Source organism: Chroicocephalus ridibundus, chromosome 18, assembly GCF_963924245.1.
Source record: "Chroicocephalus ridibundus chromosome 18, bChrRid1.1, whole genome shotgun sequence".
In the NCBI taxonomy this organism is placed as follows: domain Eukaryota; kingdom Metazoa; phylum Chordata; class Aves; order Charadriiformes; family Laridae; genus Chroicocephalus; species Chroicocephalus ridibundus.
The window spans coordinates 3,250,516-3,276,057 of record NC_086301.1 but is presented as its reverse complement, the minus strand read 5'-3'; the positions used below and the strand labels follow the sequence as shown (position 1 = coordinate 3,276,057).

Sequence of the window (25,542 nt, the reverse complement as noted above, 5' to 3'; positions counted from 1 at the left end):
TACCCTTATGGTTCCCTGATGATCTTGTATCACAAATCCATGTCTGCTCTGAACCCCTGCAGAATACGAGCTTCAGCTCATGATGGCATTCAGTTGACTATTGAAGGCTGGCAGGGTGTATGGATAATATTAGAGGGACAGTGCTCCCCTAACTCTCAACAAACAAGGACAATTACAATGACAATGTGAGGATGCAGCTCTTCTGGCATTGAGATACCTTCAAGTACATTTGCCTTTTTTGTTCCCCCTTTCTTGTGTTTTATAAGGCAATAAAACAACAATCAAATTGTTTTCCCTCTATAAATAGAGATTTTCTAAATTGGAACAGCCAGAGTCAATGGCTCTCAGACACAGCTGTGCTTAATTCAAGCTCAAGAGGATGTTCAGACACTACGGTGACTGGCACCAAGACATGAGCCCTGTTGGGCTCTTTTCTTGGTCTGAGCTGGTTGACAGCTTGTTGCCCGCTCTTCTTTGTGTAATGCTTTTTTCTTCTACTTGAATGATGAATTGAAAGTTTTTACACTCCCAGCCTGAGGGCAACTATGATCACAAGAGAAGACCCAGGTTTTCGTGTTGTATTATGTTCTTGGATGGGTGGCAAAGCAGTGGGAACTGCACCTTGCATTTAAACAGCAGGGAGACCTCATTGTGTTAGTTGCTGTGGGAGTGGATTTATCCCTCCCTCATCTCCCCTGCCTCTAACTGTTGGCCTAAATGTAAGTGCTTTTGGGTAATACAACCATTTGCCAAAGGATCCCACATGAACAGCGGGTTTTCAGAACTTTTGTAATGCAACATAGCTCAGTTGTGGAATACAGGTAATTTCTGCCAACTGCATAGTTCCTAAACAGCTCTGGGGATGCGTCCCATAGCCAGATTGCCTGTAGTTATAGTTGTGCTGTGACCAACCTGTACACACATGAAACACAGAAAGATCTTGAAATGCGTAAACAAAGGCTTTGTCATGATCTGTTGGGCAGGGACGTGGTGAATATGAATGACCGAGGGAGGGGTTGCCCAGAGTTAACGGCGCAAGGCATTACTAAACAGCCGGTCTGCTCCAGAGACACGGCATGCACCCCCACCGGCACGTCACACCACTGCATGGCTGCCCGTCCCTCCACGGGCTCCAGGTTTATGCACCGCCTTGCATGCAACTGTCTGGTCTGAGCTTCTCTGGGAAGCCAGGGCAAAATGAAATGCAAATGAATCCCAGTGAAGCTGCTGATCTAAGCCAAGCACGGTTGACTACACCTCCTCCCTCCTCCTTTTGTGTTTTTTATTTTTTCCAAGCATTCCCCAGCTTCATCATAACATGAAAGCTCTCAATTCAGAGCAAATTAATCCACAATCCTGTCTAAACAGAATTCCTGCCGGAGGCATCGTCCTCTTGTTGCAACACTCGTCAAACGTCATTCCATAATTACATGAAAACTGTTATTGCTGCAGAGGCACACCCTGGGATGGGCCCTTCACTGCATACACAGCTGAATTTTGAAACAGGCCTCTTCCCCCTCCAGCTAATGACTGTAATGTGATTAAAAGCGGCACCATGACAGTAGCCTAGTAAGTGGGTGCTGCTGCTGCAGCCTTTGCTGAGGGAGCTGAATCTCTTGACCCAGCCAGAAGCTCTGGGATCTTGTCCAGTGTCAGCACATGATCTCCATTTCAAGCAGTGCCAGGAACCTGTACCTCCCAGCTATTATTGTTCAGGGCCAAATCCATAAGTGGAAGCACAGCGCCGCTTTGAAGTGGGCCACCCTCAGCCCCAGTTCATGAGACTCCTCTCTTCTCACAGGCTGAGCTCTCACTGCAGAAGGAGCAACTGCAACTGAAGATCATTGAGGTAGAAGATGAAATGGATAAGTGGCAGAAGGAGAGGGACCGTATCAAGGTGCGTATGGAATAGTCTTTTAAGCACACTTCTCTCTTTCTCCTGTACATGTCACTTTCCTTTCCACTCTTTCCCATCCCTCCCCTCCTTTCCTCAATTTCTCTGACACATCCAGCTCTTACTCACTCCATTCCTTACCCATTCTCTATCTCATCACTCTCCAAACCTCACTTATGCCAAATCTTGGAAACAACAACTCCTACTGAAGTCATCTTGCAACATACCCTGCAGGAGATCACGAAGAGGCAGCACAGCCTTGTTACAAAATGATCCAAGGCACCTCCCTGCTTTGGGTCCCTTATAGTCCTTCAATCACCAGTAGCAAGGGCTGATTCGGAAACAAAGGTGTGCTGCATTTTTCGCTGCTAGACCACACACAAAAATAAACTCCAGAAGGGCTCTAGATTGCCCAAACAGAGATAAGGCAACAGGAACAGATGCAGTCACACCAACAAACATCTTGTTTTTAATGGAACAGCTTATTTCCATACTGATACAGGGCTCCTTTATAATTCTTTCACCATGCTAAGGGTTAGAATAGAGTAATAGTGTTTTGTTGTTTTTTTTTTCATTTATACCCTAACTGAATAGACCAGAGAAAACACTATTTGGAGACGCCCCAGAAAATTTGCATAGTATTAATAGTCAAAGCCATTCTTCTCCCTTTTATGTGGTACACACACATTGGCTTCTCAGTTCTGCTTTTTGTCTGCTTTATTATTATTATTATTACTATTATTATTGGAAACCTGACCTAGAAATTTTAACTCTGAATATAGTTACATCCACAGTCCTTCTGAGGAATATTTCAGAGGGACCTAGAGGTCAGGTTTGTAAAAAGTGTTTCAGCACCTTTCATCCTTTGAAATGGTGGGAATTTGGTCCTCGAATTCTTGAGGAGGCAGAACCATGATTTATAAGGTTAAAACAGTGTTTTTAAATATCACCTAAGAGTGCAGTTCATGAATTGAAATAAAAGATATGTTCTTATAGTCAGGAAGACAGCATACCCTGTAGATTACACACACACACAATTATTGCAAGAACAAGTATTACTTCTCTTGGCACAACTTTTCAGGTGCTAAGACTTACATACCTAGAGTCTTCATAGTCACAGTCTAAATGCTGAGGATGCTTGGACATGTCCCCCTCTGTATCCCTCTACTAGCAAGTGACTCCCAGAGATGTTTAACGTTTTATTTCTCCTCCTGCTGCCTCCTCTCTCTGCCCCATCCCTCCGTAGAACTACACCACCAATGAGAAAGCCACAGTGGACCAGCATTTCAAAGAGCTGATCCGTGACCTGGAGAGGCAGAGGGATGAAGTGAAGGCTGCCCTGGACCAGAGGGAAAAGATTGCATCAGAGAATGTGAAAGAAATCGTGGATGAGCTGGAAGAGAGGGCAAAGCTTCTGCGGGAGGACAAGGAGAACAGGGAGCAGATCCACCAGATCAGTGACTCTGTGCTCTTCCTGCAGGTAACTGAGATCTCATATTTCTTTCACTTTTCCCACGAAGACAAAATTTGTCCCAAAGACAAATCCCAAGTTGGTGGAAGGTGCATTAATCTTCTCCAGTGCAACGCACAAGTATGGCAGGAACCAACCCTTACATTTGAAGCTATGTCTGCTCCGGTAGATGAAGAATGAACTTAGGCATGCCAACACCTGGGTTTTTTTATAGATGGCTACAGTTCACAGCCGGAACATTTGTCTTCCCCCTCCATCTTGACTGTTCTCCTTTGCACTTCATACTATTTGCAGCCTAACGTTTGCCAGTTCCGTAGGATCTAGCCCCCGTCTCTTATGCTCTTCAGTAATCTCTCTCCCTTCTTTTTGGCAGGAGTTTGGGGCTTTGATGCGGAATTATGTCCCCCCTCCATCTCTCCCAACATACAGTGTGCTGCTTGAAGGGGAGAGCATGAGCCCATCTATGGGACTCCTCAGAGATGATCTCCTAAATGTCTGCATGAGGCACGTGGAGAAGATATGCAAGGCTGACCTTGGCCGCAACTTCATAGAGAGGAACCACATGGAGAATGGTAGAGTATCTGAGATCTGCCCCTAACCTCCCTCCCTCCCTGGGCAAAGCCTAGCTCAGACTCAGAGGAGACTAAGTGTGATGAGTGTGCTCTCACAGAGGAGAAAGTAAGCAAGGACCCAAGGAAAGTAGGAGAAACACTACCTGTAGCTGGAATTCATTCTGGAATATCAGAGCTATCCTAACAAGACCTATGTGGGGATGGAGCCAGTTGAATGGCCAGGGATTTAAAGTATCTCATGTGTAGGCACCACCCCAGTAAGGCAACGTTGAAATCCTGTCATTAGCCTATTTGTACAGCTCGGGTAGCACATTTACGGTGCTGGTATGACATACCATTTTACAACAGACCATTTCAGGCACTGCTTGCCCAGCTGGAACATGGAATACCTTGCAAGCATCTGTCACTGAAAGTCTAATAACAGATTTTCCAAGTAAAAAGGTCTCCATTTTGGCGTTCAGGTTAAGCTCTGACTTGAACGAGCATAACTCTCTGATCGTATTTCTCTGTGTGTTCCACTAGGGAGCAGTTTGTTTCCCACCTGCCCTGAGCCAAGGTGTTCAGGGAAAATGCAGTGCCAAATGGTCCCCACTCTTCAGTGATGTTTAAGGATGAGTGATCTTTCTTATGTGAACAGAGGTGTCATAGTCAATACCACAGCACTGCAAGGAATCTTCTAAGTTTTAGAACCCACTTACTTTCTGTGTCTCCCAGTTAGTTCTGCAGAAAGGACTTATCTTGCATCAAGCTCACACATAAGATTAGGAGGACAGGGCACTAGAACAGGACTCCGCAACGGAGGTTCACTTCCCAGGTCTCCCACAAACAGCCTTTATAACCTTGGGCAAGTTACTTAATCCCATGAAATGACCTCTTGCACAAAGAATAACAAGGATCAGAATTAATTGTTATCTTACCAGGCTGCTATAAGGATATAATCTTTTAATAACTGTGGAACCCCAGATACCAGAACAATAAAGGTCAAGAAGCTGGATAGGTAACATGAGGATAAATTGCACCCTGCTGTCCAGGAGGACGTATAACTTGAAAAGATGCAGGAATAATCTCAAGTCCAGTCCATACAACACAAACAGCTGAGGAACTCTGCTGCAAATCTCCAAGATCACTGTTACTTCATTCAAATTCACGGTACTCACTAGAAATTCCTCCCATATTAACAGACAACCTTTTTTCCTGGGCAACAGCCATGCAAATCACTCCCACTTCCTTCCAGAAAAGACAGATACACATTACAAGATGATATGAAAAAGGAGGAGAGGAAGAAACAACAAAAAAACAAACAACGACAACAAAAAAACCCAAACCAAAAAGCCACACAAAATACAGCCTGTTGAAAAGATGCACAGAGGTCAGAACAACACAGGTTCAGTTATTGGTCAACACGTTTTTCAGAGCCTGGGTTTTGTGAATAAGCCTGTCTGGCATTCACAATCTAGAGCAATAAGAATGACAGTGACATGGGACCAGAGAACATGTTGATCTGTAATGAGAATCACTAGTACTCATCAAGCGACAGCTTGCTGCCTTCCTACATTATGGAGAGAAAGAGTAAGTCCCTGGCCCCAAGGAGTCTGCACTGCAAACAGTTCATTAATGTTTATCTATCACCATGACTCTCCATTAGACATGAATTAGACAGACTTCTGGTACAGAGAACCAACCTTTCAGAAAAGTCAAGAATCACATTCAAAGTGCTCACAGCTAAAGCCAGATTTTTACAATCTCCCTACCCTTAAAGTAGTACCAGAAATGAACATTACTTGTTTTCCAACATGTAACACTGCAACGTACCTGGTCAGATTCTCAACCCTCCATGTGCTAAGATTTGATGAGAATTTTGGGTATAACTTAATACAAGTAGATGACAAGACAGCTCAGATCCAAAAATCACTTTTGTACATTTTTCTTTCTTCTTCTTTGTTCACCTGGAGATTTACAGAATTTCCAAACTCCGATGGCATAATGCCGAAGGGGTTTTGGATGCCTGACTGACTACTCACAGCAATTCTGAAAACTACATGAGCAGCATAAAAGCACTTTGCATTCACGTTACTTAGGAAGTTACCTTCCATGTTGCTGAACTGTTTTTTGCCAATCCTGAAGCAAATACATTTTACTTGGCCATTTGTACAACCCAACAAGAGTATGCATATGTTCAGTTCTAGTAGCTCTGGATGAAGACTGACTACTTCTTGATGACTTGATCACTTTTAATTAGGGTCCCCCTCCTTGTTACTGATGCAGAAGTCCTCAATGGTACTTCAAATCCGTGGGATTCAAGTGCCAAAACATTTCTGAGCAGGGCAACAATTAACTACTGCCAGAAACGTGGGCGCTTTCAGAAACTTTACCAGGGATTTAATGGACACAGCTTGGAGTCCCCCTAATGAGAAGAACAGTGGTATCCACTCGGTTGGGAAATGTTATTTAAGGTGAGTCTCAGAAACTTCAGAGCTCTCCATTTTTCAAACCACAGTTACACTTGAAAGAGGACAGCACTCTGCATCTAGTGACTGCAAGGAAATAACTCCACAATTACTTAATGGATTTAATTAACTCAGACTCCCCCTGAGTCACTCCAACAAATTCATTTGCAACTGGCTTGATCTTCTAGTGTAAAAAAACTTCCCAGGAAGAAATATTGTATTAATGGAATGAAACCTGCTTAATAGCAGACTCCAAAGGGAATCCACTTTCTTTTAGTTGTCATAACAGGTACCTACTTAGTAGTGTGGCAAGGAGACAAATAATCAGAGGGCATCCAGGGAGTTTAAATAACACAGAAAGAAATTGGAGAAATAACATAAAAGTTTGTTCAGTGACTTAAGAATCAAAGAATGAAACTATTTAAATGTGGGAACCAAATTTACCCCCTTGCAGAGAACAATAGGTTTATATAACACTTAAGGCCTTAAAAGAAAGTATTTTTATGAGCAACTGTACTGATAGGGCAGCAACTGGTAGGTTTCATCCACTTTGCAAGAAGCCTGAACCAAATGCCCTTGTCCAAGAGCCCAGGAAGCTAGAGCTGTTTGCAACTCAGGTTTAGCATCTTTGTTTAAAAATTGAACAAACCAGCCCATTGAGCCCTCCCAAACTGACTTTCTTGAGCTTTGTAATACTTGCAGTTCAAGATCTGCTGGTTGAAAGCCAGCTCTGTGCACAGGTTAAACATACAAAAGAAGCCAAACCCAAACCACTGCCTTTGAAGTGGGATATATTTTTAGTCACCCAGCAGTATTTTGGTAGGAAAATGCCTCAACCCTCAAGTGTCCCTATGGATTTTCAGGAGATAGCGTATCTAGTGAATGGCCGAATGCTTCAGCTGTGCTACGCCTCCGAGGGAGCTTTCTCTTTTATCCCAGGCTGAACCTCTGGGCAGCTACAGCACGGCTTTACACCCCAGACAGTGTCCTGCAGATGAATTACAAAAATAGAGGAACTTGTTTTCAAAGGGCAGAACCATCTCTCTTGCAGCACTTGAGGAAGCAATTCCAGTCTGTTACCCCCTTGCCCCTCCTCCCGTCCCTCTCAAGGACACTCAACTGCCTCCTCCGGCTCATGCCCTGGCTCTGCTTTTCCAGGTGACCATCGGTACATGATGAACAACTATGAGTGGAACCAGCCCGACAACTTGAAGAGATTTTCCATGTTCCTGTCTCCCAAAGGTATGGCACCCTAACCATGGTCTGGTTTCCTCCAAACACAGCACAGGAAAGGATCTTCATTAATGATTTGTCTCAAAATTTGCTTTCCCTGATATTTCCTGCTGTCCCCTGGACAAGAACGGTCCCTCTGCATTTGTTTATGCCAGGTCTTCTCTCCAGCCTACAGAGCTTTGAGAAGTTTTTTCACACCAAACAAGACAGCAAAGGTTCTCATCCCTACGGATGAGAGCTGGAGCGACCAAACTCTTTCAAAGAGCGTAGTTTGTGAATACAGGGGAGTTTTAACATGTGTTACTAGTCACTGTTATTCTCCACCAGAAGCTTATTCCACTGTGCTATCTGTGAAAGCTACACTAGGCTTGCTCTGCATTAGGATTTTACTTTCACCAGAAAACATACTTTTTCCCTGCAGGGAAAGGATAAACTGAGGAATGTGTCCTAAAAAAACAGGAATCTGGAGTTCCTTTCTGGGCTCTGACGCTGATGACATGAACTCTACAGGATGAGACTTTGGAGTGAATGACTGTTCTCAGCACATTCAGTTGCAAAATGGCAGTTGTCTATTTCTAAATTAGCTTCAGGAGCTCCAGAGCGAGAAGCAGAGTGCTAAAAGCCTAGGCAAGGCAATGCCTGCAGAAACAAAAGAACAGAAAGGGTAACACAAAATAAGTAACCAAATTTCTTCTGGTCCCTAGAGAGCAAGGCCCTGCCTGCATTTCCCAGGTGTTTACAGCTGCTGCTCTGCAAAGCCAGATGGCAGGCAGGGCGAAGGGATATGCCAGCAATTAGCAGTGGCACTCCCCTGAAGGCGTGTTTGAAGTGCGATGTTGCCTGCTCTGTCGTTTGGATTTCATGGGGATAATCCAGATCCCAACACTGAGCCCTTTGTCTGGATTTCCACTTTGCCCTTCTCCTCTGTTATCGGCCCACGCCTGGCAGCTCGTTGGCAGCCCTGCCTGGCGCCGTGGGGGTGAGGACGCCCTTCGGGGCAGAGACCAGGGGCAGAGTCGACATTCCCAGTTCAGTGTCCTCAAGCCTTTAACAGGACTCTCTCCTGCAGACCCCCAAGTGAAGGAGCAGCCTCTTCATCAGAGGCTGCAGGGGGGCATTCTGCCAGTGGTGGGTTCGTTTTGCACAGGGCCTGTCTCCAAACACCGCCCGGATGGTTTTAGCTGCTGTTCTGCCCCAGCTGCTTCGGGGCTTTACAAGCCCTGTGCTGTCAGGGAAACACATGTTCTGCTAAGTGGAGCTGCTGATGCTGGGGAGAGACCACAGCCTCAGCCCTGCATCCAAAACTGTTTTCAACCTTAAGGGATGGCTGACAGTTAGTTCTAAAATTGCACGGGCTGAACCCATCTCTACCCAAAACGTGGGGCTTTGGGTACAGGTAGAAATGGCCCAACATGCATTTCAAGTGCACGGTGGGGGTGTGATGAGAGGAGCACAGCAGATAATGCCATTCTGCCACCACCTCTCCCGTGTGTGTCTGGGACAGGGCTGAAACCTGACATGGCAAAAGGAAGGGAGAAGCCTGGCTGCTCACTGCTCTGGACCGTAGTGCCTGGACTTCCCTCTGCTTCTCTCTGGAGGATCGGAGAGCTGAGACTTGGGAGCAGGGGCTCCTTGGTTTCCAGCCGAGATCCAGCATCCCAGCCTCCTGAAGGATGTGCCAAGAGACAGGAGGGATCAACAACGACTGCTAGAGACAGGATTTCTTATATAGTGCTGTTTATTGGAGCCAGTGGGGACACTCGCTGGATGCAGTCAGGGTTGAACAGGGTTGTGAGGGCTGAACAGTGGCTTGCAGTTCAGTGGCCTACTGCTTCTTGCAAGGGACTTTTGAATATACAAATACTGGGGGAGCGTTTGTTCCGCCTACACATCTACATTTTCCTGACAGCACAGACAGGTTGCCTTCCAAAGCTATTCATTCTATACTATCTGCCACCAAAGTTACTTTGTTCAAAAAAACTAAGCACACAATTGCACATACAGTCTCTGCTGAAATGGGGATTGAGCAGCACTGGATTCCCCACCAGGGCGAGGGCTCAAGCGTGATCCTTTATGGGAACCAGCTGCTGAAACCACACTGACGGGGACTTTGGGAACAGAATGAATCAGTAGGCAAAACAGGAGACATGACCCACTTAGCTTGCATGCTGGCTAGCAAAGGATTATCCGATGAATAATGCAATATACCCATAATCATTTAACTCTCTAGAGCTTTCTATGCTCTATTAATGTGTCACGTAGAAGTCCGGGGCTGTCTCCAGTTGCATCTTTGCTAAGGAATTCCATAAAATGAGAGGGGAAAAAAAGAGGACCACCCTTTGCATTGCATAATATCCACAGAATCCTTGAATATCTCATGATAGTTTTGTAACACACTCTTTTTCTCACTGGGTTGGATCACTGCAAATTCTGCCTGAGGCCACAGCGGCAAGTCTGTTCGCTGCATTGAGGAATGCTACCCAAGTAGTGTCCTGCACTAACTGCAGCAGCCTATACTAAGAAACTGCTTGTATTTGAGCTCAACCTATAGGTTTTTAAGCCCTGCTTAAAATCAAGGAGCCTTCCATTGCTCTTGTCATTAAAGACAGTATCACAGAGCATCTGCCTTCAGGGATGACATAATGAGGCAGAAGAGAGACCTTAAAGGTTTCAAATGCTGCCTAAAAGATAGAAGAACGATGTGTTCATCTGCTCGACACTCCTTTCTGTCCTCTTCCACTGAGCTTTCTTCTCCTGGTGTTGCAAACATTTTGGCCAAAGCCAGGAGGAGGCTGGAGAGATCATCTTGTGCCTTTGGAAGTCTTTGAATGAAGAGTAGAGGGGACTCAGGCACGCAAAGAGGGAGAGATAACTGCTTAAATAGAAACAGTACTTAAATTGAAAAGCAGTCCACAGGATGGCAGCAAAACAGCTCAAAGCATTCATCTCTCTTTCCCTCTTCTGGGAGTCCAGTGTCTCACAAAAGGGGTACAACAGCACTAGTCTGCATCACAGCATGGTGTCCTAGTGAAACCCTGGAGCACATGCCTGTCACAGTGGCTAAGACAACGTGTGCTTGAGCAAGAAATGTTCCTCTACTTGTGTCTCTTGAGCTCTAAATCCAAGCCTCTGCCTGCAGGTCTCTTTGCAGAATAGTCATGTTGTGTAGACAAACCTGAGTTGGCAATTTAATGCAGCTAAAGACAGCTCAGTGACAGTGCTTTGTTGTCTAAATGAAAAGTCTATTCACCATTCCCTAGAACCCAGAGAAAAAAGACCAGGCTCTCCTCTACTCCCTGGACCCAGATTTCTGGTTTGGGGCTGCTTCCAAATTGGTGGGGACTGTTTCATAGAGCAATGCCAGGCACAGGCCTTTGAGCCAGCTCATCAGGAGCCGACTGCTGAACTGGATGCTCTTGTTTTACAGCCAGTTTCAACCCACGATCATGGGAATTTTCCTCCTTCCAAGCAACTGAGGAAACACTTGGTACGGGTAATTCCGACTTCAGTTTGAAAGGATCTAACCCCCCGTGCCACAGCTTTCTAGCTGGCTAACCAACCTTTTCTGCTTCCCCTCTCAGCTGTCCTGTCACTTCTCAACACTGTCTCACAGAACTATCTCTTAGCTGGGTTATCAGCCCCGACTGCATACACCCCAACTCAGAGTCTCACTGCTCTAGGTGCAATGTCTATAGGAGGGAAAGGCATTCCTGGTCCTTATTGTTCAGACAGTGAAAGAAGACAAAAGAAAACATAGGGGCCAATTTGTAAAGATCCTGAGACACCTAACCAACTGCCATCGATGGGAGTGCCAGCATCATCCCAGATAACCCGTGAAGGTTGTGGCAGAACCAGAAGCATTTTTCCAAATACTCACAGCTAGTCTCAGAAGCACAAGGATGCTTGTCTTCATCACACATACACCTTTTACTTAGCTCCTAAGTTCTCAAAGACGGAGCCTGCCCAATGTTCACTATCTGTACAGCGTCCAGCACAAGGGGGTGGGGGTGCTTTGATCCAGTGTACCGAGAACCAGCAGCAGCGAGTCATGCCTTTTCTTCCCAGATCCCCACCTTCCTTTTTCTTGCCTGTATTTTCTTACTCTGCTTGGTTCGTGCTCAGAGGGTCCTGCCTTTCCTTTCATTCAGAGGCAGCCTACAAGCATCCACGGCCACTCTACCTGGGGGAGCTCTCGTGACTCACAGCCACACCTGAGTCGTTCCTGCTTTTCATGCCACAGGCAGGGCTGTCTCCCTCTCATCATCTCTGCTCTCAGATTCACTCTGGCAGTGAGGCCTGACCCCAAGGTGGCCAGGAGGGGAAGCCTTGCTTTAATTTCAATGGGCTTTGAATAAAGCCTCAACCGCTTGGAGGCAAGGGAGCTTTGGCAGGTATATAGGTTTGCCTCGTCGCTCCAGTCTCTGGAGATGCAGTTTACCTGCGAGGAAGCTGCTGCTCTTCAGTCACACCTGCACTCTGGGTCTCTCCAGAGAAAGGCTTTTCCCTGCCTGCCTGAAGCATTGGGATCTCTTCACACTCACACACTGTGTACACCGGGACCCCACAACTGCCCTCATCTGCCTTTTCTTACTAAAAGAGAAAAGGGACAAAGCTATTAGTTCCCATTTTCCCCCAGGCTGGTTGAAGGTAGTTTTACAGGGTGTGTTTTGCAATGCTTAGGCTTCCCCACTCAGCACGCAACACCATGGAATAACGCAACCTCTTCTATCTTCCAGTAGGCAATGGTACTAAGCTGCCTTTTCAGTTCTCCTCGGTGGGACAGAATCCGCCTGGTGACTTCAGCAAACAGTCTGATGGGAGCCTCTTCACTAAGACCGGTACTAGGCATTGAGTTTTTTCCCCTTCCTTCTGACCCTTTTTTAGATGGTAAGACATTTAATCCTGTTCTTGGTCTCCCAGAGAAGGCCTGGAGCAGTCCCACACCTGGCCCGTACCTCCTGCCCTGACTGTCAGTCTCTGATACACGCACATGTTTACATGAGCAACTCACTCTGCTGAACCAGGGCAACAGGAGTTTATATTAAAGAGTGTCGAAGAGTATTAAAAAGTTATATCTAGTTGAAGGAGTTTTAAATTTCATTGGTAATGGGTAGAGATGAGAATTTTAGATTATTTTAGAGGCATAGGGACCAGGGAGAGAAAGGTACTAGGAAATGATGTTCATGGCCATTTAGCCGTCTAGCTTCCTCAGTACTTTAAAACAGCTATTGTCCTGAAAGAATAACAGCCACTGAGAAACAACCATTTAAAAAAATATGCAGTAGCTTCCTGTCCTCCTTCATCTGAACCAGAATTCCCCATTCACCATCTCATAATCCTCTTTTCACTACCCACTAGTTCAAGGGTACCAGAGGTGGAATCCAAGAGCATCAGCACCTGCCAGAGTCGGGTCTGACTAATTTGCAAATGGGAGATGGTGGGGAAACGCCATTGCCTGATTGCACTGAAACTGGTTGTGATTCAGCAGCGCTGGTATTATTTTTGAATGAGAATGGAGGTGGTATGGTAGAAGGGGGTTAGGATTTATCACGCTGCCAGAGGTACTGTCATTAATTTCTGACATGAAACCCAGGGCTCGGCTCTTTGCACTAATTAAATAGCCTATAGTGTTCTTTGCAAGAGTCAGAATGCTTAGTTCGGGACTTGCCCTAAATTTAATTGGACTGATTGCATTCCACCTCTCTGTATTCCTCAGACATTTTAATTAGACAGACCTTCTTTACTCCCTTTTCCTAACTGATTGGGTGATGGAATAGGCATCTGTCTGATGGCTGTTGTGTCCCACCCCAGAAATGGCTGCATTTCAATGTTAAGCAACGCAATACTAATTATGTGGCACTTCCAGTCCTGCTACTCATCTTGACACTCGCAAGGGGAGACGGGGATGGTGGCAGGGACTGATCTATAACAGGCTGTTTTATGTTGTCACAGCTTATCCTTCAATAGTGAGACACCAGTCTGCAAAGGTGACGCCACAGACATGGAAATCCTCTAAGCAGTCTGTATTGGTAAGAGATATACCCTTGGTGTGAAAGCATGTGCGCAGCTTCAGCAGGAAAACTATCTGTTCTAGGGATACCTGAGACTTGAGAGACTAGGGCTTGGGTCCTTTGGAGATGGGAAAGTAAAAGCTTCACGTCAACAGCTTCTATTATTTTTTTCAGTGGTTAACTGCATCCACAGAGGGATGTACATTAACGCCCCCACCTCCACAGCGCTGGGTTGTAGGAATAATCCATACTTCAAAACAACATTTTTAAAAGATTTTGCCCCGGTCTAAAATTTGATCCAGGCTTCTAGAAACTATACAAATACTATAGCACACATGAATCTATCCAAAGTACTCTTCCTCCCTCAGGGATGTCATACACTCTTAGTAGTCTGTGTGACATCTAGAAAGCACAGGCTGTGTAAATGACAGCAGACAACCATATAAAAGTATCTTGCTAATTTCATCCTACGGTGGGCAGATGCAATATCAAAGATGAGGGGGTCAGACTACAATCATAAATTACTAGAACATCTGTAAGTCACTCATTTTGCGCTGTTATCACAAAATGGGTAACAGCACATTATAAGGGACAGAGGAAAGCGATATTTTAGGTCTTGTAATCTTAAATATTCACGGTTAACAAACAGTTAATGCATAAGCACAGAAACACTAAGTTCTTCTATGTTTCTTAACATCCATTCACATGCTGCATTAAGATCTTGCATGATCGGAATTAAGACTGCCAAGTTTTTGCCCCCATCTCCGCAGATGAAATCTGTATTTTGAATTCTGATTATACATTTGTGAAAGATTATTTACTGTTCCCTGGAAATAAGACTTGTAAGGAGGAGAAGGTCAAGAAGCGAGAGCATTCCCACACTGAAGGAAGGAAACAGAGGAAATACACAACAGTTAGAAAGTGGCTGCCTAAGGACTGCAGCTGTATGTCTCTGCTAAATGTTCAAGGCCCCATCAGGAGATGAATGCCAGTGAAAGGGATGTTCCTTGGTAGGCTGTATCACTTTCAGAAAATCCAGCCTTGAGCCTCTGAATGTGCTACAACAAAACATATCTCCTGGGAACACCAAAGTTTTGCAATATCTTCTGTCTTGTGTTCGATCACTGCCTTTCTAAAACATCATCGGCTCCATCATGTGTGTGCTCAGACGGAGACTCTTGCCAGTGATTTTAGATACCAACCTATCCTCCCTAATGGTGGTGATATACTGGGGAAGTCTGGCCAGGAAAGTGAAGTTGGTTGGCACTGGGCACTGGTGGATGTGAGCATGGTCTTCTTAGCAATAAGCACCCCACTGCACAGCACAATCCATGCTTTCCATAATCCACACAGAGGAAGCCTGAGTAACTTCTCCCACATTGAAGTCACCCATCTTTTTCTGTCTCCCTTTCTCTCTCATGCATAGACTTGTAGCGGCTATTTTATTTTTATAGCTTATATTCACCAGATAGCCCTGAACCTAACAACTGAGTTGATAAATACAAGCATTAAGAAGTCCCAAAATAGAAATACGCGCTCTGGACTGCAGTAGCTTTTATGGTCTACTGGGCCAATAATCTAGCTTTTAAAATAGTCTTAAATATGTATTTAAGTAATCCACATTCTAAAAGCTCTGTAAATATGAATTTTCACAAAGGACTATACTGTTTAAGGAGGAATGTCTTTTTAACCCACAGGGAGTTCTTTAAAATGAAGCCCCCTTCTTCCATCTCTTAATTATATTGCAAATTAAAGCCATAAAATGAAAAGAATTTCAACAAAAGGGAACATTGAGCAGGAGGTATTGGGAGGTGGCACTGAGCTGCAAGATGAGTTGGGTTTGCTCTGCCCATGCTTCCAGCCTCCCGCCATGCCTGATATTCACAGTGCGCAGCACAAAAGTGTACCAGCATGTTGCTGCCAGGTCTCTCCCACCTTCTGCAAGTGAGATCCAGGCAGTGGATCAAACCTAAGACAGATCAGACACTACAAAACCACAGGTGTTCCCGATTGCCTTGGTCAACACGTCATTGGTGTAAGCATCTTCTCATCCAGGCTAAAGATTTTGCCTTGAGCAGTGCAACCAGCTATCACAATCAATAAATTGGCTTTCGTGCTTTGCAATCATTCCAAGACAACACTAGGCTGCACGACAACTTTGCCACATGTTGCTTATTTGTAATGGCGCAGATAAGAATTAAATTCCAGGGGTAGGTCCTGATGAGAAGAGGCACAATTAGGGACTGCAGTAAACAGAGACAGGAAAATGGCAATTCCTTTAGGCTCTGTCCCTGTCTCTCCACTTATGCTTCTGTTTACACAAACATTTAGTACTGGGCCCTGCAATGTGTGGAGGCGCAAATAAACAATACACCATTGTGGAGAATTGCCATGCACAAGAGTTTTGGCTTGCCAGCCAGAGAGCACAAATAAATACCATGCGATTTAGTTGATTGCTCGCGTAACTGTGCATGGCTTTAAGTGTGAAAACTCCCATGTTCTCAGGTTAGTGAGTAATTAATAGACACTGACAGAAGCATAAAAATAAAGGTGACATTCCTTTTCTCCCCGAAACCTCTCATTAAACCATGAGTCATAGTCTGAGATTTTAGATGATGCACAGACTCATTTGGCTCAGGAATGAAGCCCATGCAAAGCATGCGTGTAAATCAAAAACCAACACCATTTGCATTTGATCACTCCAGCACCTCCAGTAGTGAAATGAGGCAGTGATGCTCTGCAAGAGGAAAGACTGAAGGTGTTAAGATAGGAGTATGTTAAGATACGTATGGTTAGGCTACCTAGGGGGGTGAAGCATAGGAGGTCAGAAAAAGAAGGTAGGTCAAACTCACATGCCCCAAATTCTCCATTGCAGTCACATTACCGCCCCTTTTACGTCAACAAAGGCAATGGAGCCACTTCCAACGAGGCACCTTGATTCCTGAAGATTTAGGGAAGAGCTGGCAGCACTTGGAGTGAAGACTCAGCTGCGGATTTTCATGGATGTACCTGCTACTGTATTAACCTTACTGCTCTAATCTCTGCCAGGGAGAGGGAAGGTGCAGAAGGGAATAGCCTTTACTAGAGCAAACAAGGACTTTTTCCAAATCACCTAACCACCTTGAAAGCTCTGCAGGCCTTAACAATGTAACCCCATCCTCTACTGTCACCTCCTTATTCCTTCTCTGTCAATGCCCTTCCTTTTGCCTCTGCAGAGCAAGCTGCTCTGCTTCTCCTGGGAAGCATGCATGCTTGGGTAGCACACCACTCCTCTGTTATACCAGTTGCCCCCTTGTCCTGAGTGTGTTTATATGACCGTAGCTATTAAGTCCTGGTGAAAGGTCCCAAGCTGGGGGGGGGTCCAAATGTCTTCCTGGAATGGAGAGGCCCCAGCCACTGGGAGCAGTGACAGGCTGAAACTCATCCCACGCCTCTCTACCCTGTCACCCGGCCCCTGCCTCAGATGGGGACGCACTGCTGTCATTGGGATCAGGTCCAGTACTTCCACCTCCCCGAGATCCCTGCAGACTCCCCCAGCCCATGCTGGGGCACGCTTCCTCGGGGCCCTTCATCAGCTCAGATCTGCTCCTGCTGGCTTCCAAAAAGCCAGTCAAGAGGACCCATTCGGAGCTGCTACAGCCCAAGGCCAGCTACTGGTGGAGGGCAGAGAGGCTTTCTATCCCATTAAAGGACCCCTCCAGCTACATTTTCAAATTAAAAAATAAAAAGAAAATCCATCCTACTAACATAAGATTGATTAGATGTCACAGGTATTGGGGGCTTTTTTGTTTTGTAGTGTTTTTTTTAAATCCCCTGAACCAAAATTGATTTATATATCAGGTGTTTTTCCTGCAACGGGAATTAGTACCACAGCTTTTTGCTAGGGATAATATTTTTTTATTTGTCCCCTGGATAGACGAATCGTGTCAGCACCCAGCTTACAAACCAGCCAGGGCTGGTTAACCTTTCCATGATCTCACCGAGATTATTTTCCTTCCCCCTGGACAAAGCTGAGAGGTCAGGTCCATGCTATGCAAAACCCTCCCCAGGCCAGTCAATGGGAGCAGATGGCCCATTGCAGGATCACAGCCCTCAAACGGCAATAAGGAGCTGCAGAACAGAGAATCAAGACCTGACAGCTACTTTTCATGGTTTGCTCTGTTCAAGCATTTTTTGGAACAGCTTCCCCTCACCTTTCCTACCCCCAAGTGCTTGCAACGCCTTGCTGAGAGAGGTCACGCCTGTTGCTCCCTGAAAATTACTTTCTTGCTAATCCCCGTGCGAAGATACTCACTGCTTTTTCATCTGACACCTCAGACAAAACTTCTGAGGCTGAAAGTTGGTTGCTCCAGAATACTTGAAATGGCACTTATTTTACAATTATTTTTTTTTCCTTAATGACCAGAGGAGAAAGGGATAGAATGGTACGGAAGGATGTGAAGAAAGGGAAAGTGGGATAGAGTTGTTAAGAAATGTACTGAGGAGTTTGAGTATGTGTGTGAAAGGATAAAATACACCACACCACCCCCCCAATCTTACTGTTTGTTTTGCCCCTGAGCAGGTGTCCAGTAATCACTTAGGTCCCTTATGTTCCAGTAAAAGCTTCCACCACCTCCTTTCTATACTACAAAATGCGGGCATGATCCTCCCTCCTCCTCCAAAACTCAGATATTAAAATTCCCCCCATCTTTCCTGCCCTAAAGAAGGCTGGTATCAGCTGGGATCTGCCCAGCCCCTCGCCCAGCTCACAACTGACCGTCTGAGGAGGCGAAGCATCTCCTTCCTCCTGCTGCCCCCTGCCCTGCCCCACCTCTGCAGCCCCACAGCTCCCAGCCTGTTTGCTCCCCTTCCTCTCCTCGTGACAAGGGCCTCACTCAGACCTCGCACACACCACTTTCCACACTGGCGACAGGAATGGAGTTGCTCCCCATTGTGCATTAGCTTGGGAGGATGCCGGGCATCACCCTCTTCCAGCAGCCCTTGGCCCTGCCGGAGGAGCGCGGGACAGGGCACAGCTCCGGCCCTGCTCTGCCTCCCAGTCCCGGGGAACTAGCGGTGCGGCTCCGAGGTGTATTGTGCATGAACTGTTTTTGTCGTGTTTGTCTTGATCAGCAAAGCAAGAGGAATTCCACCTCCTCAGACAGGACACGACTGCGCTGATGTAAATGAGGCCCTTCACGTGTGCAACACATACTGCAGAAATAAAGGAGAAAGCTCCATGTCTGACCAAAAACCCTGGGGACCAGGTCTCTCTGTCTTTGTATGCTTTTAAGAGTCTCAGTGAGGTTAAGTCTCTTCAAAACATTCTTCATAGGAGCAAGAGGTTTGGATAACCCATTTTCCCAGCTCCTAGAGGCTTTCTTTTCACTGCTTTCTGGATATTTTGAGTCAGGGTCACGTCAGCTCAGAGAAAATTGCCACATCCTTGAAGGTCAAAGCCAGACTGATGCACACACACTTCTAGTGTAATACCTTGAGACTACTCTGCAGATATGCCCAGCTAGGTCAGTTCCCAAACACTGGTGCCACACAAGTCCTTCCCCTGCAAGGGCATTTCTAGAAACCCCTCAGCCTGTGGTTGTTCGTGGTCTCAGCGCCTCTCCCCTGCCAGAGTAAAACCTCACCTGTTCCCACTGGGGGAAAGCACTTGCTCACACGTACACAGCCCAAAATCAGCCTGGCAGAGACCAGGCTGCAAGGAGACCTGCTGAGCTGAGGCACTGTTTTGCCCCAGCCTGGACCAGAGTCTCCCCTGGCCACCAGTGGGACCCGCCACCTACTTGAACTCTTCTGGGGATACAGGCCTCTGGTTCTGCACAGCTCAAATTTCTTGCCTATGTCATGGCTTCTATTGTCTCTGAGGGAGAGAATAAATCCTTTGTGGGCTGCTAAAGATGCGATTTAAGGCCAGACACGCATAGAGGTAGCCCTGACAGCTGCTTAAAAGAGCAATTGTACATGTGAATCTGTGGGGATAAGAACAGAGGCAAGCAAGGTTTATTCATTTACCCTAGATACACCAAGGCAGGGAGCTTTCCAGAGGATGCCTGGCATATTTCTTCTCCCAGGTACTGGATACCAGCTGTTTTTCCCCAGACATTGCTGACAGTAATTCCTGAAGAGTGAGGATACTACCAATTCACTTGAGAAGCCAGTAAATTCTCCTTGTTTACCCCACATGGGAGTTACTAGAGTACAGAGCTCAGCTCTTTCCCATCAATTCCACTCACTGCCTCCATTACTGTTATTACTGTGATTAAAAAGCAATCAAAGAGAAATCTTCTTCCTGTCCTGAAATTGCTGCAAACATCTCAGTTCCACCACTTAAGCATGAGAAGAGCAAGTTACAAGCGCATTCTGCGCTCCTGGACTCTGCGACACGAGGTAAAATAATGGGGCTCATTGCCTGAGCGGTCAGAGGCAGTGAGCAGGACTGGCCGCGCTGGCAGCATGGGGATGGAATAATGAACCTTGCAGCTGCCGGGCCGCGTCGCGCCTGCTTAAGGAATCTGGTCAGAGCAGCCCCAGACAGGCCGTAATGAACTTTGCAGCCTGGAAGTGCTGTCTGAGCTCGGCGCTGCTGCGCAGCCAGCTTGCAGACGGAGGACAGCCAGCCTGGGCGAAGGAGAGCGCACTGATCGTCTCCCTCTGCTCAGGCAGACCGGAGGGGTTGGATCGTGAGCCAGCAGTGTGCCCAGGTGGCCAAGAAGGCCAACAGCATTCTGGCTTGTGTCAGGAATAGCGTGGCCAGCAGGAGCAGGGAAGGGATGGTGCCTCTGTACTCGGCACTGGTGAGGCCTCACCTCGAGTGCTGTGTTCAGGTCTGGGCCCCTCTGTACAAGAGGGACATTGAGGTGCTGGAGCGTGTCCAGAGGAGAGCGACCAGGCTGGTGAGGGGTCTGGAGACCAGGGCATGTGAGGAGAGGCTGAGGGAGCTGGGCATGTTTAGCTTGGAGAAGAGGAGGCTGAGAGGAGACCTCATTGCCCTCTACAACTCCCTGAAAGGAGGGTGCAGAGAGGTGGGGGTTGGCCTCTTCTCCCAGGTGAATAACGACAGGACCAGAGGAAATGGTCTGAAGTTGTGGCAGGGGAGGTTTAGGTTAGATATTAGGAAGCATTACTTTACTGAAAGAGTGGTCAGGCACTGGAACAGCCTGCCCAGGGAGGGGGTTGAGTCACCATCCCTAGAGGTGTTTAAGAAACGTCTAGATGTGGCACTTCAGGGCATGCTCTAGTGGCAGAGATTGTAGGGGGGTTTTTTATGTGTGTATGGTTGGACTCGATGATCTCAAAGGCCCTTTCCAACCATGAAGATTCTATGATTCTATGATCTGGGGTCAGGCATCCTCTCTCCATCCCAAAGAGATCCCTAGGAGTAGGGAGGGGGGTGATGGGTCTCTCAATCCAGCCAGCAGCTGCAGAGGACACTTGGACACCCAAAGCTGGGCTGTCAAAGCAAGGCACAATGACAAAACTTACAGTCAGGCTGTCTCAGAGGGGAGCAAGCATCAAGATGTCATCAAGAGTGGTCTTCTCCCTCTTTCACCCCCAGCAGTTTGTGGTTTCCTGAAAGTTTAGGCTGCGGGTCTAGTTTCTTGGCCCAGGGACAGCTTTTCTCAGCACAGACTCTAGTCGTAAACCCACACTGCCCAGCAGAGCAACACCAGCCTCTCCACCTTACCCCGGCACAGCTCCTTAGACCCAGCCTGACACCGGCCCAACGCACCCTCGGTGCAGTCCAAGGTAACATTGGGGGGTGTGGGTGCACACACACAGGTGGGTGCCGCAGGGTGTATTACTGTCTAACTGACTATCTGACTGTAACGAAGCCGCCTGATAATCAAAAGGGTGAAGCCAACTGACACACAAATAAGAGCAAGTTTATGCTGAATTTTGCCAGCGTATATGTAGTTCTGGGCTTCTGAACTAGAATGGTGCATAATCTGTGCTAGTCCAGAGGAAACATAAACAACATGGGGACAGACCCTCTTCTTGGGTGTAAATTGGCTGCAATAGTCAGTTAAGAATCAAAACAAGTAGCTCCAAACGCTGATAATCTTTACTAGTTCGTTCAGCTCACTCATGTCGCCACAGCAAGACAGGCCACTGTCTTATTTTTGTACATATTAACTATAAAGTTTTAAAATGAACAGTTCTTCAGCAGCATAAACACAAATAATAAAATCTCATTGCTTGTGAACCTTTAAATTTTTGCAATATTTTAATGACATAAATTTGCCACACTCTTGCACAAACATAACACAGAAATAAAGTGTTTGAATTTGCTAATTAGCAAGCGTAAAATACAGGGACACATTCTTAATAAAACTATTGAGCTGTTCAAATCAAAGACTTTGATAGCTTCTGAATTTTCCTTGCCAAGAATCCGATCTTTTTAGGTCTTCAGGCTACAGACCTTGAAATGATGCAGCGTAACAGAGCATTTCCTCCAGACCATGCTGGACCCAAAGGGCACAGCGACACCACTTTCAGACCCCTTTAGTCAAGGCCAAATTCTGCACTCAATATGTCATAATCTCAGGGGCTAGCTTAGGACCTGCCTTCAGGAGATCACTACTACATGTAAAAGTAAGTATGTGGTTATGTCACACATGGGACTGCGGCTGGAAACGAATAGGAAATACTTAGCATCTGCAGATCTGGTACAGACGGTAATTTTGCTACCTCAACATGTCACAAAACAAATCTTTCTCATCTTGTTCAGCTCTCCTGGACATATCTAATCCTGGAATAGTAGCCATGCCCTGTCAGACAATGCTGCCTGCATGTTAGAGTAATGAAGGATAAGCTTTTTGTGCTTTCTATTGCTTGTTATTACGCAAACTTCTGGGTTTCGCAAATAGGAGTTTTCAACAGGTTCTCCCTGAGAAGGCAGGGAAGCATGTCCTGCAGTTCCCCCATCAGGAGACAGAGGGACAGGCCGGAGGGAGCAGCTCCCCTGGCATTGCTGATGCTGCACTCAGTGCTGTTGGGTATGTTCCAAGGAGGACTCAAAGCAGATTCTGTCAAACTACCTCAGACTGTTTGTTGACTTGGTAAGGCCTGATACCGGATGCTTTACGATACCTGGACTGCTGTGTTGGATAATCTTCCTATGGCTGGCATGCTAAACCTGGTTACTCTGACTTCGATGAGCTCTAGGAAGAACTTGACAAGTTCTAGGTGCCCCTGAGTCCTGCTGAAGTTGGAGTGGGCTAAATGGGCCAACAGATCCTGCGTCACCAGGAAGAGTCTGTTTTGCTGCTGATGGGAACTGCTCATAAACCCCTGCAGCAGCAGCAGCTTACAGTGATTTTTTGAGATAGCCCAGCACCAGAGTTGCTTGGGAACTGCTTCTGGGTCCCTGTAACTCGGGTGCCACAGGACAGCTGTCTTTGTTTTACAGGGCCATGCACAGAAGGTATTTTTGTGGGATCCGAGAGAGAGACCTGTCTCAAACCCCACAGCAAGAGCATTAGGATGCAGGAGTCCAGCCTTGCATTCCCTGCTCCAGCAGTTTGACAGACCCCATTACCTTTTCACATGCCATTTGGCTCCTGTCAGAAGCAAGAAAGCTTCTTAACAGGGAAACCTTTAAAGGCCACAGCCTGCATATGTGTGCTCTTTACGTGGAGCCTCCTTCAAAGAAAAGATTTACTTCACATTTTCTCTTCCCGCTTGGGACCTCCAGGGGACGACAGCTCCATAGCCATGCTCTCCTGCTTACTTAGGGATTCCATAAGTACTTTCCCATTGCAAATCCTGGAGGATTTAATATCCACTCTGTAATCTACTGGCACCAACAGGCATTATCTAACTAAACCTTAAATTGAAAATGCTAGTCTTTCCATTTTCCCCAAGCCGTTGCGAAAAAGCCGGGTTCTCGTAGTCCGATGTAATTTACTCTCACTCTAATTAAAATACATCAGTCAGCTGTTCCTGGCAAGATACTCGGCTGGCTGATGCTGCGAGTGCCAGAGGCACATCAGGACCTGTGCAGAGCTGGTGGGTGGGACAGGGGTGCCCCAGGTCTCCCAGACTGACTCTGCTTTATCAGACCTACCTCTGTTCTGCCTCCCCATACACCAGCAGCATGCTGAATTCTCCTCTCCTCTGTTTTGCTGTGGCTCTGATCAGTCAAGTTTTGGCTCTACTGGGGACAAGGATTGTCGCTGAGGACATCCAACTCCTTGTCCCAACCCATGACCAAACGTCGGCAGCAGGAATCACCAAGGAAACTTGTTCAGCACCAGCTCTTGTGTTTGGTTCTGCAAGTGGTGGGAACTCATCGGTGCCTACAGAAACACCCTCTACCCAGCTCACCTCCCAGGCATCTGATGGCAACAAGAGCGGCTACCTGGCTGTGCTAGCAAACGCACATGGCTGGGCATGCAGTGGTGACCTGCTGGGGAGGAGAACAGGCAAGAGGGAGCCAAGATACACATTTAATGCAGATATAGACATAGGCCAGTGATACAGATTTGTGACCTTGACCTTTCTGTACCACCATGTGCTTCCAGGGTAAAGAAACAAATTTTCTGTACTGCTTGTTCCCTCTCATTCCCCCTCATTCATCATACTCCATTTTGGCTAAATCACCAAAGTCTAAACACTAGCCAGCAATATTTATTTACGATTTCCAATTTTATTAGAAAAAAAAAGAGTCTCAGTCCCAATCAAGCCTGTTGTATGTATCAGGTTTCCACATGGATAGGGTATAGATTCTGCTCTAGAGTAATCAATCCCCACTGACACACAGCAAATGGAAAATGGAAACTTTTAGGGGGAAATCAGTCAGGAGATGCAGGAACAAAGACAGTGTTAGAGTGAATTGCAGAGCAAGTCCATCTGGTTCAGTAACCCATCTGACAGTACCAGATGCTTCGATGGAAGAGGCCAGTAGACAGATGTGGGATAAACTGTGTTTAGGGAGAGCTACTTCCTCCTGACCCCATCAGTTAGTACTTAGCTTATGTCCTTAATTAATACCACTTTTAGTATTTTTAAATCCTATTAACTACATAAGTGATGTGGCTCCCTATTAGCACAACAGCTGAGCATCAGCATCAGGATCTCTGGTGCATTTATATTCCCAACACTTATGGCAAATGTGAATCCGCATTTTACAACCACAGGGAACAGAAGCACAGCGAAGGTAAGATTTGCTTAAGGTCAAAAAAGGAGTTTGTAGCAAGGCAGGAATTTGAGGTCTAATCTCCAGCCAGGAGAGGATTATTTTCCTCAAACATATTTAATCCCATTTTGAATCCACTTGTCCCTTAGCTCGGGAGTAGCTTGTGGCAGCAAAGAGTTCTACAGCCTAGTCTCATAAAAATACTTCCCTGAAAACAACTCTTGTGCAGACATCTTAGCACATTTGAAAACCTCTTGGCAGACTGAAGGTGTTATTAGCACAGGGAACACAGGGTTAGGGCAGAGCTCCACCTTCTATCTGAAGAGGCTGCAGGCATCACTGGGAACCTCGGCCTTGCCAGTGAAGGCGGAGGACATGACGGATGCAGGGATTTCCTCCACCCTTTTTGCTCCAGTGTAGCATGTTTATTGGGACACGAATCATACAGGTCACCTCCGGATCAAAATGAGGGGGTTGGCAAGGCAGCACTGGGGGGGGATGGACGGACAGCTGGACATCTGCAACATGCCTTTTAAATTGATATATAATCTCACCATGGGAAAACAGTGCAGACATCAATACACAGGATATGGTTAATAAGGTTAATATTTTGTGCGCATCACTTCGGAGATGACGGAAAGGTGTAATAATACACACAATCAAAGAAGTAGAGGAACCTAAACTAACATATTTTAGGGGTGGGGGAAATCAGTATGAGAAAAGGAAAATTTTCCCAGTTGAAACATTTATTATTTGATATACTTTTAAGAAAAAATAATT

The 25,542-nt window shown here is 46.3% G+C and overlaps 1 protein-coding gene across 3 annotated transcripts in view; it reads left to right on the top strand.

Moving 5' to 3' along the window:
* The window catches only part of TRIM29 (tripartite motif containing 29), a 28,283-nt gene extending 10,938 nt beyond the window's left edge, over positions 1–17,345 (top strand). For all 3 annotated transcript variants that reach the window (XM_063355273.1, XM_063355274.1, XM_063355272.1), the window contains 8 exons: positions 1,802–1,897; positions 3,141–3,374; positions 3,739–3,937; positions 7,543–7,626; positions 11,045–11,104; positions 12,354–12,455; positions 13,570–13,646; positions 16,504–17,345. In XM_063355273.1, the coding sequence (XP_063211343.1) occupies positions 1,802–1,897; positions 3,141–3,374; positions 3,739–3,937; positions 7,543–7,626; positions 11,045–11,104; positions 12,354–12,455; positions 13,570–13,646; positions 16,504–16,566 (915 nt within the window). In that variant the 3' untranslated portion in view covers positions 16,567–17,345. The remainder of the gene's footprint in view (positions 1–1,801; positions 1,898–3,140; positions 3,375–3,738; positions 3,938–7,542; positions 7,627–11,044; positions 11,105–12,353; positions 12,456–13,569; positions 13,647–16,503) is intronic.
* The last annotated feature ends 8,197 nt before the right edge of the window (positions 17,346–25,542 follow it).